Consider the following 13975-nt stretch of genomic DNA (forward strand, 5'->3'; position numbering starts at 1 on the left):
CCCCTTACTGCACACTGATCATCAATACTGTCTCACAGAGACCCCTTACTGCACATTGATCATCAATACTGTCACAGAGACCCCCTACTGCACGCTGATCATTAATACTGTCTCGTAGAGAACCCTTACTGCACACTAATCATCAATACCGTCTCACAGAGACCCCTTACTGCACACTGATCATCAATACTGTCTCACAGAGACCCCTTACTGCACACTGATCATCAATACTGTATCATAGAGACCCCTTACTGCACACTGATCATTAATACTGTCTCACCGAGACCCCTTACTGCACATTGATCATCAATACTGTCTCACAGTGACCCCTTGCTGCACACTGATCATCAATACCGTCCACAGAGACCCCTTACTGCACACTGATCATCAATACTGTCTCACAGAGACCCGTTAGTGCACACTGATCATCAATACAGTCTCACCGAGACCCCTTACTGCACACTGATCATCAATACCGTCTCACCGAGACCCCTTACTGCACACTGATCATCAATACCGTCTCACAGTGACCCCTTGCTGCACACTGATCATCAATACCGTCCACAGAGACCCCTTACTGCACACTGATCATCAATACTGTCTCACAGAAACCCGTTACTGCACATTGATCATCAATACTGTCTCACAGTGACCCCTTGCTGCACACTGATCATCAATACCGTCCACAGCGACCCCTTGCTGCACACTGATCATCAATGCCGTCCACAGAGACCCCTTACTGCACACTGATCATCAATACTGTCTCACAGTGACCCCTTGCTGCACACTGATCATCAATACCGTCCACGGAGACCCCTTACTGCACACTGATCATCAATACTGTCTCACAGAGACCCCTTACTGCACACTGATCATCAATACTGTATCATAGAGACCCCTTACTGCACACTGATCATTAATACTGTCTCACCGAGACCCCTTACTGTACATTGATCATCAGTACTGTCTCACAGCGACCCCTTGCTGCACACTGATCATCAATACCGTCCACAGACACCCCTTACTGCACACTGATCATCAATACTGTCCCACCGAGACCCCTTACTGCACACTGATCATTAATACTGTCTCACCGAGACCCCTTACTGCACACTGATCATCAATACCGTCTCACAGAGACACCTTACTGCACACTGATCATTAATACTGTCTCAAAGTGACCCCTTGCTGCGCACTGATCATCAATACCGTCTCACAGAGACCCCTTACTGCACACTGATCATCAATACTGTCTCACAGAGACCCCTTACTGCACACTGATCATCAATACTGTCTCACAGTGACCCCTTGCTGCGCACTGATCATCAATACCGTCCACAGAGACCCCTTACTGCACACTGATCATCAATACTGTCTCACAGAGACCCCTTACTGCACACTGATCACCAATACTGTATCATCGAGACCCCTTACTGCACACTGATCATTAATACTGTCTCACCGAGACCCCTTACTGCACATTGATCATCAATACTGTCTCATAGAGACCCCTTACTGCACACTGATCATCAATACTGTCTCACAGAGACCCCTTACTGCACATTGATCATCAATACTGTCACAGAGACCCCATACTGCACGCTGATCATTAATACTGTCTCGTAGAGAACCCTTACTGCAAATTGATCATCAATACTGTCACAGAGACCCCTTACTACACACTGATCATCAATACCGTCTCACAGATACCCCTTACTGCACATTGATCAGAAATACTGTCACAGAGACCCCTTACTGCATGCTGATCATCAATACTGTCTCACAGAGACCCATTACAGCACATTCACGTTGATCATCAATACTGTCTCACAGAGACTCCTGGCTGCGCAATGGTCATCAATACTGTCTCACAGAGACCCCTTACTGCACACTGATCATCAATACTGTCTCACAGTGACCCCTTGCTGCGCACTGATCATCAATACCGTCCACAGAGACCCCTTACTGCACACTGATCATCAATACTGTCTCACAGAGACCCCTTACTGCACACTGATCACCAATACTGTATCATCGAGACCCCTTACTGCACACTGATCATTAATACTGTCTCACCGAGACCCCTTACTGCACATTGATCATCAATACTGTCTCATAGAGACCCCTTACTGCACACTGATCATCAATACTGTCTCACAGAGACCCCTTACTGCACATTGATCATCAATACTGTCACAGAGACCCCCTACTGCACGCTGATCATTAATACTGTCTCGTAGAGAACCCTTACTGCAAATTGATCATCAATACTGTCACAGAGACCCCTTACTACACACTGATCATCAATACCGTCTCACAGATACCCCTTACTGCACATTGATCAGAAATACTGTCACAGAGACCCCTTACTGCATGCTGATCATCAATACTGTCTCACAGAGACCCCTGGCTGCGCAATGGTCATCAATACTGTCTCACAGAGACCCCTTACTGCACACTGATCATTAATTCTGTCTCACCGAGACCCCTTACTGCACATTGATCATCAATACAGTCACAGTGACACCTTACTGCACACTGATAATTAATACTGTCTCACAAAAACCCCTTACTGCACACTAATCATCAATACTGTCTCACAGAGACCCCCTACTGCACACTCGTCATCAGTACTGTCTCACAGACACCTCTTACTGCTCAGTGATTCATCAATTTAGTCACAGTGACCTTGTGCTGCACTGTTATCTATCATTAACCCCATTGAAACCCATGCTGTTCACCCATCCATACTTAAGTAATTTCCGTGCACAAATTAATCAGTAACCCTCTGTAAACCTAATTCTACACACTAACGCAGGATCTAAAGACAAAGCTGGAAGCGCTCAGCAGTCTGGCAGCATCTGTGAAGAGAGAAATATTTTGAGTTTGTATTTTGATTCGAATGTGACTCATCTTCAGAATTCGCTCCTCAGACACTGGTAGATTTTCTGAGTATTTCCTGCGCTTTCTGTTCTTATTTCAGAGTTCTAGTGTCTGCAGTGTTTTACCTATCTAGCAGAGGAAGAGCTGATGTGCTCCTGGGTGTATCCTGTAGACCATCAAATAGGAGGAAATTTGCAAGAATATATCAGAAAGCTGTGGGAAGGAAAGTGCAATAATAAAGAGGCACTTCAGTTATCCTAATATAGTCTAGAAAAATAATATTGTAATAGTCAAAGAGGAGTAGGAGTTTGTGACTTGTAGAAGGGGAGTCTATTGATCTGTACATTTCTGGCCAGTGTCACATTTGCATGATCCTTGTCTATTTCCATAACAACTTGAAACCCATTAATATTGTGATTAATTTCCCAAATGCTCCCCTGAAACATGACACTAAAACATGTGGTGGCCCAGTTGCACAATGGTTCGCACTGCTGCCTCACTGCCAGGGACACGCGTTCAATTCCGTCCTCGGGTGACTGTGTGGAGTTCATACTTTGTCCCCGTGTCGACATGGATTTCCTCCGGATGCTCCAGTTTCCTCACTCAGTCCAAAGATTAATTCACCAGAACCAGATTTAATGTAAGCTTGGCAACATTTCCTTTCAGATGCATTACTAAGGCTAAAAGACACAAGTTAACCTCTTTACGTTTCTGTGTGTGCATGGCTTGCATTATAAATTTAAAGGGGCACATTTGGAGTGCATAAATCACTTATGCACTCCTGAGGAATCAGAGGAAACAATGGCCATAGCCCAGTGCATGGAACTCATGCCTCTGAGTCAGATGGTTATGGGTTCAAGTCACACCCCAGAGACCTGAGCCCAGAAACCAGATTGATACTCCCAGTATAGTACCAAGGGAGTACTACATCGTTGGAGGTGTCATCTTTCAGAATGAACAAGGAGTAGGCCATCTGGCCCCTCAAGCCTGCTCTGTTATCGTGGCTGATCTGATAGTAACCTCAGATCTGCAACCTGTCAGCCTTAATAACCTACCACCCCCTTTTTTAACAGGAATCTATCCACCCTTGCCTTAAAAATATTCAAAGACTCTGCTCCCGCCACCTTTTCAGGAAGAGAGTTCCAAAGACTCATGACCCTCAGATAAAAAAAATTGCCGTATCACCATTTAAATAGGCGATCCTTATTTTTAAACAGTGGCCCCTAGTTCTAGATTTTTCCACAAGAGGAAGCATCCTATCCACATCCACCCTATCAAGACCCCCAGGATCTTCTATGTTTCAATCAAGTCAGCTTTTACTCTTCTAAACTTCAGCAAATACAAGACTAGCCTGTCCCAACCTTTCCTCATAAGCCAAGCTGCCCATTCCAGGCATTAGTTTGGTAAACTTTCTCTGAACTGCTTCCCAAAGCTTTTACATCCTTACTTAAATAAGGTAACCAGATAAGATGTTGAAGAAAGGCCTTGTCTGATCTCAGGTGGACATATCACATACACATCCATCAATAGCCCCATATAATCCATGCATCCACATTCCTTTGTGTAATTCAGTATTATGCATAAATACCCTCAGCACACACCGACATGTCCATAATTTTGTATTAACCCCTAACTGTGTAGTAACTTCACTCTCATCTACAAATTCACCGGTGTATCATAACAATGACAGTGCTTCAGAAGTGTTTTATTGACTGTAAATGCTTTGGGTAATCCTGAGGCCATGAAAAGCACTATAATTATTTTCTTCCTCACAGGCCTCCCAGTAATCCCTTCCTTCTTACCCGTTCCCCTATTTACTGACAATAAATAAACTCCATTTCCGATCTCAGCGTTCAAAGGACAGAATTGTCACCTACTGATTCAGTTGGTCCACATCAAAGTGAATTTCAATATCGATGTATAATGGGACAGATATGTCGGATTTTTTTTGTCCATGCAATTTGTGAAAATATTGCAACAGACTGCTATAGAATTGTTGTTGATGCTCATGTTTTCTCTTTCTTCAGACGAAGCAAGCATACAGTGGTGGCCTATAAGGATGCAATCTATGTGTTTGGAGGGGACAATGGGTATGTACTTTGTTTTATTAGTTTGTGGGATGTGCTAGGGATTGCCCATTCCTAATTGTCCATGAGAAGGTGGTGATGGTGAGTCTCTGCAGTCCATGTGGTGTCGGTGCACCCATAGTGCTGTTGGATGGAAGTTCTCCCATTGGCCCTGTGACAGTAAAGGAAAGGCGCTATAGTTCCAAAATTAGTGTTAGGAGACCAGACCCTAACTTTTGCGAGGATACCAGACAAGAAATCCCAAACAATGTTTCAATTTGAAAAACTGTGAGGAAAGGAAACATCACCCCAGGGGTGTTGCCTCGGACCAATATGTATTCTTTATGTTAAAACAAACTTTAATTTAAACACAGAATTAACCACATTAACATCAGAGAAATAGCTTTACAATTAACAGTTAAACAATTATTAAATAAAAGGAAAAACACTTGCTATCTACACTGCCACTAATTCCAATTAAGCAACTCAAATACAGTTCAAATGTCACTTATAAATAAAGTTAACAAAACCGGTTACTTGCTTATCTGTGCAGACCTTTAGAGAGAGAGACCCCTTTCAGGAACAACCTGAAAATCCTTCTGTTTTGTCACTGTTCTGCTCAACCTAACAGCATTTGGCAAAACTGTAGACAGACATGGCTCCTCCCATTAATTACATAATCTGCATCTCACTATGAAGCCCCATTACCTGCTTAGCTAGGACTAAATACAAGGCCCCATAATTATCTATTCTCCAAGGATTCTCCAACAATGAAAGCAATATCCATTAGCTATCTCTGAAAACAAGTAAATGGTTAAAATCAATATCATTACCTCATCTTTTACAACTCCTTAATTACAGCTTTAGAAACATACTGTCAGTTTTATTAACATATAATATAATACATAACAATTTCTACATTCATCACAATAGTTCCAAGTCAGGATGGTGTGTGGCTCATGTAGGTTGTGATGTTCCCATGCATCTGGTACCCTTCTTTTAGGTGGTAGAGGTCACAGGTTTGGAAGGTCCTGCATTGTATCTTGTAGATTGTATGCACTGCTGCCACCAAGCCTCAGTGCTGGAGGGAGTGAATGTTTAAGGTGGTGGATGGGGTGCCAGGAACTCAGGAGCCTCAGCCCTTGACTCTGTCCAACAGGTATGAGGCACTTGCTCCCTGTGTGGATGGCGAACAGGGTTGCAGGAAGGATGAGTCAGCTGACCAAGGCACCATGGTTCAGCAGGCCATTCAAGGGGAGGGAGTATATAGGCAAGTTGTAGTTGTAGGGGATTCTATTATCAGGGGGATAGATAGTATCCTTTGTGAGCAGGATAAAGAGTCCCGCATGGTATGTTGCCTGCCCGGTGCTAGGGTGCGGGACATCTCTGACCGGCTTGAAAGGATACTGGAGAGGGAGGGGGAGGATCCAGTTGTTGTGGTCCATGTCGGTACCAACAACATAGGCAAGTCTAGGAAAGAGGACCTGTTTAGAGATTATAAAGAGCGAGGATTCAAATTAAAAAACAGTTCCTCAAGGGTCATAATCTCCGGATTACTGCCCGAGCCACGTGCAAATTGGCATAGGGATGCACGAATAAGGGAAGTTAACACGTGGCTGAAAGAGTGGTGTGGGAATGAGGGGTTCCTTTTCATGGGACACTGGCATCAGTTTTGGGACAGGGGGGACCTATACCGTTGGGATGGTCTCCACCTGAACCGAGCTGGGACCAGTGTTCTGGCAAAAAGAGTAAATAGGGTGGTCAATAGGACTTTAAACTAAAGATTGGGGGGGAAGGGAAAGTCAGGGAACCAAGAGGTGAAGTAATCAGCGGGGAGCGTAGCGGCTTAGGAACACAAAAAAACACGAACAGACAAAACTCAAGAGTGGTTACGATTGTCCCCATCCCACAAAATATGACACAGTGTATGGAAAGGCTCAGTAAACCAAGGTCCACCACACTAAGAAAACAAAAAGGGACGGTCAATAGAGAATTAAAGGTGCTATATTTAAATGCGCGCAGTGTACGGAACAAGGTAGATGAGCTTGTGGCCCAGATTGTGACTGGCAGGTATGATGTGGTAGGCATCACAGAGACATGGTTGCAGGGGGTTCAGGACTGGCATTTAAACATCCAGGGATTCACAACCTATCGAAAAGACAGAGAGGTGGGCAGAGGGAGCGGGGTTGCCTTGTTAATTAGGAATGAAATTAAATCAATAGCACTAAATGACATAGGGTCAGATGATGTGGAGTCTGTGTGGGTAGAGTTGAGGAACCACAAAGGCAAAAAAACCATAATGGGAGTTATGTACAGGCCTCCTAACAATGGTCAGGACCGGGGGCACAAAATGCACCACGAAATAGAAAGTGCATGTCAGAAAGGCAAGGTCACAGTGATCATGGGGGACTTCAATATGCAGGTGGACTGGGTAAATAATGCTGCCAGTGGACCCAAGGAAAGGGAATTCATTGAATGCTTACAGGAGGGCTTTTTGGAACAGCTTGTGATGGAGCCCACGAGGGAGCAGGCCATTCTGGACTTAGTGTTATGTAAAGAGCCAGACTTGATTAAAGATCTTAAAGTAAGGGAGCACTTAGGAGGCAGTGATCATAATATGGTCGAATTCAATCTCCAATTTGAAAGAAAGAAGGTAGAATCAGATGTAAAGGTGTTACAGTTAAATAAAGGTAACTACAGGGGCATGAGGGAGGAACTGATGAAAATCAACTGGGAGCAGAGCCTAGTGGGAAAGACAGTAGAACAGCAATGGCAGGAGTTTCTGGGAGTAATTGAGGACACAGTACAGAGGTTCATCCCAAAGAAAAGAAAAGTTATCAGAGGGGGGATTAGGCAGCCATGGCTGACAAAGGAAGTTAGGGAATGCATCAAAGCAAAAGAGAAAGCCTATAATGTGGCAAAGAGTAGTGGGAAGTCAGAAGATTGGGAAGACTACAAAAACAAACAGAGGATAACAAAGAGAGAAATAAGGAAAGTGAGGATCAAATTTGAAGGTAGGCTAGCCAGTAACATTAGGAATGATAGTAAAAGTTTCTTTAAATACATTAAAAACAAACGGGAGGCAAAAGTTGACATTGGGCCGCTCCAAAATGACGCTGGTAATTTTGTGATGGGAGACAAGGAAATAGCTGAGGAACTGAATAAGTACTTTGCATCAGTCTTCACAGTAGAAGACATGAGTAATATCCCAACAATTCCGGAGAGTCAGGGGGCAGAGTTGAATATGGTAGCCATCACAAAGGAGAAAGTGCTAGAGAAACTAAGAGGTCTAAAAATTGATAAATCCCCGGGCCCAGATGGGCTACATCCTAGAGTTCTAAAGGAGAAAGCTGAAGAAATAGTGGAGGCATTAGTTATGATCTTTCAAAAGTCACTGGAGTCAGGGAAAGTCCCAGAGGATTGGAAAATCACTGTTGCAACCCCCCTGTTCAAGAAGGGAACAAGGAAAAAGATGGAAAATTATAGGCCAATTAGCCTAACCTCGGTTGTTGGCAAGATTCTAGAATCTATTGTTACGGATGAGATTTCTAAATTCTTGGAAGTGCAGGGTCGGATTAGGACAAGTCAGCATGGATTTAGTAAGGGGAGGTCGTGCCTGACAAACCTGTTAGAGTTAGGAGCTGGGGAACCTTGCACAGACTTAATCTGACACGGTTGGTAGAACAAATGGAGGAGGACTTCAAGAGGTGGGACATGCAGCCTCTATCGCTGGCGGGCAGGGTGTAGGCAATTAGGATGATGGTCCTCCCGAGGATCTTCGTGTGGGCAGGGAAAGTTCCGAGAGTAAGGAGGGGGTTCCTTCAGCGTAGTCGGGACAGAGGAGGATTGGCACTACCGAACTTGGGCGATTATTATTGGGCCGCCAATGTGGCAATGATACGTAAATGGATGATGGAGGGTGAGGGAGCGGCGTGGAAAAGACTGGAGAGAAAGTCCTGTAAAGGGACGAGTTTAGAGGCGCTGGTGACGGCGCCGCTACCGATCTCACCTAAAAAGTTTACCACGAACCCGGTGGTGGCGGCAACATTGAATATCTGGGGACAGTGGAGGCGACAGAGAGGGGTGCGGGGAGCCCTGGTGGGGTCCCCAATCAGGAACAACCATAGGTTCGCCCCAGGAAGAATGGATGGAGGATTTCAGAGCTGGTACCAGTTGGGAATTAGGAGGGTGGGAGATTTATGTATAGATGGGACTTTTGCGAGCTTGGGAGCATTGGAGGAAAAGTATAAGTTGCCCCGGGGAAATTTCTTGAGATATATGCAGGTGAGGGCGTTTACTAGACAACAGGTGAGGGAATTTCCGTTGCTCCCGACACAGGGGATACACGACAGGGTGCTTTCAGGGGTGTGGGTCGGAGAGGGCAAGGTGTCAGAGATTTACCGAGAGATGAGGGAAGAGGGGGAGGAGTCGGTGGGCGAACTAAAAGGAAAATGGGAAGAAGAACTAGGGGAGGAGATAGAGGAGGGTATGATGCCCTAAGCAGGGTAAATTCCTCTTCCTCATGCGCCAGGCTTAGCCTGATTCAATTTAAGGTGCTACATAGAGCACACATAACGGGAGCAAGATTGAGCAGGTTCTTTGGAGTGGAGGACAAATGTGGGAGGTGTGGCGGGAGCCGGGTCGGAGAATCGCCGGGGGGCGGCATGAATCCCGCCCTACTGGCTGCCGAATTCTCCAGCGCCGGGGTTTTGGCGGGGGCGGGAATCATGCCGTGCTGGTCGGCGGCCGCTGGCAGCAGCCCCCCGGTGATGCTCCTGCCCGCGATGGGCCGAGTGGTTGCCTGATTTTTGCCGGTCCCACCGGCGTAAATTAGAGTAGGTCCTTATCGGCAGGACCTGGTGGCGTGGGCAGCCTCCGGGGTTCTCGGGGCGGGAGGGGGGGGGGGGGGGGGGGGGATCTGGCCCCGGGAGGTGCCCCCACGATGGCCTGGCTCGTGACCAGGGCCCACTGATCCGCGGGTGGGCCTGTGCTGTGGGGGCACTCTATTCTTCCGCACCGGCAGCTGTAGCGGTCCGCCATGGCCGGTGCGGAGACGAAGCCCTCTGCGCATGCGCTGGGATGACGCCAGCACATGCTGGCGCTCCCGCGCATAAGCCAATTCGCGTCGGCCGGCGGAGGCCCTTCTGCGCCGGTTGGCGTGGCGCCAAGCCCCTTCCCCGCCAGCCGGCGAGGCGCAAACCACTCCGGGGCCGGCCTAGCCCTGAAGGTTCGGAGGATTCCGCACCTTTGGGGCGGCCTGACGCCGGAGTGGTTCATGCCACTCTTTCCCGCCAGAGTTGCCCGCCCCGCCGATTACGGCAGAATCCCGCCCCGGATGTCAAGTTTCAGTGTGCTTAGCTGCTGACCTAATTAGAATAGCCCCATTCTGTTGAGATGAAATGTAACAATTTGTTTTCCTGTCTCATATAGTTGCAAAATCCAGGACAAGAACACGAGCAGAGTATTCATGTGCAGTCAAAGCATAATTGAATGTTGCAGGCTGTGAAGGGCTTCAGAATATTACAGACAATTTTTTGTTGCACCATTTTGATATACTTTGTGATGAGCATTGGAAATCAAGCTCTTGCCAACAGAAAAGCCAACTTGGTAATTGAATATTTTGGTGAAGACCCCAGTAGACATTTGTAGACTGCTGGCAGAATTCAGCATTGAGCAATTTTTTTTGGGTGTATCTGAAAATTTCATCTATACATGCACCACAACCAAAGTTGAGAATGGGGAGGTGGGGAGAATCCAAGGAAAGCAAATTGACCTTCCACGTTGAATGACCTTTCAATTTTGTTTTGTTTTCCCACAGAAAGAACATGTTAAATGACCTGTTAAGATTTGATGTGAAGGACTGCTCTTGGTGCAGGTTTGTATGACAACAATGACCATTTACAGAATACCCTGAATGGATAAGAAAAGCCCCAGTTGGGAGAAAATGGAATTCTGGCAGGCGTGTGGAAACAGATTCAAGAATAGGAAGGAGCGATCAGGAGGGGTAACCAAAAGATTTGTTAGATTAAATGGATATTTCAAAGGGAGTTCCAAATAGTAAATCCAAGGTGGCTTAGGGCTCCACAATCATAATGTGGACAAGTTGGTTGAGGGTGTGGATATATCATAAGATAGAAGGAGACCTGATGTATCCGAATGATTCAAGCTTGACAATCAGCACTAGATGTGGAATAGATTTTTCACTTCCTGCTCTCTTTCCCCCTCTGGCCCAAAGTTGAGGGTTCGCTATTTCCTCTTGCTGTCTGTTGATGGAAAGAACATATTAGTGAAAGGTGGTGATTGCCTACTTATAATAAGATCTTTACCAACAGTGAGCTCATCTCTGGTTTAGGCCATTTTGGCCAACTGAAACCTCTGTTCAGTCTGGCACTTTAGGACCATAATATCCCTTAATTTTGTATGTGATGGGGGAAAATATCATACTGTCAAAGGAGTCAAGTCAACTTTAATTAGCCACTACCAAAAGGCACTATGATGGTAGCTCCATTCTCTGCAAATAATTAGAACACTTGTTCATACCAGTTGAATAAATTGAAGTTATTGCACTCCAGGGCTTTTGCCAGTGTTTTCCATTTGATGTTTCTCCCAATTTTTGATGAATATTGCAAATCATTTGTCTTGAAAGTAGACAATACCTGGCAACTTATTAGCAACATGTAATATGCAATTTAAAAGTGCAATTTAAAAGTGTGGCTATGAAACAACTAACTTTGTCCTTGTTGGTTTTATTTTAAAGAAGTGTTTTTCGTAGTTTTGAAAACAATGTTGATTTGTTTCTGGTTTCCTTTGCCAGGGCTTTTACAACAGGGACTCCACCCGCACCTAGATACCATCACTCTGCCGTTGTGTATGGAAGCAGCATGTTTGTGTTTGGTAAGTCATGTTAATGGGCAGGCTTCTGAGAATAGTTCTGCCCTTGGATGACTCATTTCATCTTCAAGATTACATTATGATGTTAAATTTATCTGGTCACTGTTCTAAAGCTTTTGAAAATAATCACACTTGTCTGACCTTGAAGCCATGACCCACCCAGCTTTATAGAACAAAAGGATTCATTAGTTCTGGTCGTCACAGGACACGATTGCACTAGAGAGGGTGCAGAGGAGATTCACCAGGATGTGGCCTGATGTTTCAGCTATGGAGAGAGGCTGGCTAGGCTGGAGTTGTTTACCATGGAGCAGAGAAGGTTAATGGGTGACTTGATTGAGATGTACAAAATTATGAGGGACATAGATAGTGTAGATATGAAGGAACCTTTCCCTGTAGTAGTGTGGACAATAACCAGGGTCACAGGTTTAAGGTAAGGGGCAGGAACTTTAGAGAAGATTTGAGGGAAAATGCTTTCGCCCAGAGGGTGGTGGGAATCTGGACTGTCGAGGTGGGAACCCTCACAACAATTGAGAAACATTTAGATTAGATTTGGGGAGGCAGTGGTGCAGTTTGATTGAGACCCAAGGCCCATCTGGGGACCCGGGTTTGAATCCCGCCATGGCAGAGAGTGAAATTTGAATACAACAAAAATCTGGAATTAAAAGTTTAATGATGACTATGAAACCATTGTTGTAAAAACCCATATGGTTCATTAAAGCCTTTCAGGGAAGAAAATCTGCCATCCTTTTTTTAAAATTTAGAGCACCCAATTAATTTTTTCCAGTGAAGGGGCAATTTAGCATGGCCAATCCACCTACCCTGCACATCTTTTGGGGTGTGGGGGCGAAACCCACGCAAACACAGGGATAATGTGCAAACTCCATGGAAATCTGCCATCCTTACCCAGTCTGGCCTACATGTGACTCCAGATCCACAATGTGGTTGATTCTCAAATGCCTTTCGAAATGGAGGGCAGTTCAGAATGGGCAATAAAGGCTGTCCCAGCCAGTGACGCTTACATCCCTTAAAATGAATTTTTAAAAAGCACTTGAAACACCAAGGCTACGGGCTAAGTGCTGGAAAATGGGATTAGAATAGATGCTTGATGGCCAGCGCAGACACAATGGGCCTCTTTTTGTGCTGTAAAACTGTATTGATCAGTGGAAAGTAATTGTGACATGTGGTTATTGCTCCTTTTATAAGGTCGCACTATTTATGTGGTTATTGCTGTTGTTAGGATAGTCTATACTGACAGCTCTCCTAGACCATGATCAGTCCTTTCCTGCAGATAACTGTTTCTTTCTGTATATTTTACTTCTGTATGGGACTGCATCCAAAACTAGGCTTTCATATCCTGATCCTGATTTAAATATTCTGCACAGTTGTATGACCAGTAAGATTCCAGGAATGCTGCAGTTATCGACTGCAACCTGACCCCTTTGCTGGTAAAATCATTTTTATGTAACTTGGACTGGATTTTTGATGGACCTATAATGCAGGACAGCAATGAATTGAAAGGAATAGATACTGTTGTAAGAAAATTAGACCAATAGGGAGTTGCTCAAGTCATAATCTCAACATAAGGAGCACTTAAGGTGCTGTACTTTGTTTTTACAACAACAAGTATCAATGGGAAAATGGAGGGCGTTCATCTTGTCTTCATATACACTCGTGTCTGGGTTTAGTGACTTCTAACTGGAGATTTTCTTTTTGTGCGTTGAGTAAGCATTGAAGCCCTAAAGTGAGGCAGTGAGCTGTTTCATTGGTATTGGCAGATTTACTCACTGGGAAGTTAACAAGACACTTATCAAATCAATACCAAACTTCGCAATACCTCATAATAACCTATCCAAACCTACTGCCAAGAACAATCTTAAGTTATGTTCCTTTTATTTTAATACGATTAGATTGACCCTTTATGAAAGACATAAAGATTTGTATAGTTAAACAACTTCCATTTATAAATTGCCTTTCAGGATGTACCAATTAATGAAGTACTTTGCAACTGTGGTCACTTTTGTGATGTTGGGTAACACTGGGAGGGCAAATTTTGACTTGTATCGCTCCCCTGCTGCAGATCGGACACAGAGCTTCATTTTAACCTTCATTTTGAAAGATCCTCTGATAGTGCAATA

General features: G+C 44.9%; 1 protein-coding gene across 1 annotated transcript in view; it reads left to right on the forward strand.

The window, feature by feature from the left end:
• The window catches only part of lztr1 (leucine zipper like post translational regulator 1), a 169616-nt gene that overhangs the window by 45462 nt on the left and 110179 nt on the right, over nt 1–13975 (forward strand). Inside the window, exons 2-4 of the mRNA XM_072498002.1 lie at nt 4911–4973; nt 10768–10824; nt 11764–11843. Coding sequence (XP_072354103.1) covers nt 4911–4973; nt 10768–10824; nt 11764–11843 — 200 coding nt within the window. The remainder of the gene's footprint in view (nt 1–4910; nt 4974–10767; nt 10825–11763; nt 11844–13975) is intronic.

The sequence above is a fragment of the Scyliorhinus torazame genome, chromosome 1 (assembly GCF_047496885.1).
Source record: "Scyliorhinus torazame isolate Kashiwa2021f chromosome 1, sScyTor2.1, whole genome shotgun sequence".
NCBI lineage: Eukaryota > Metazoa > Chordata > Chondrichthyes > Carcharhiniformes > Scyliorhinidae > Scyliorhinus > Scyliorhinus torazame.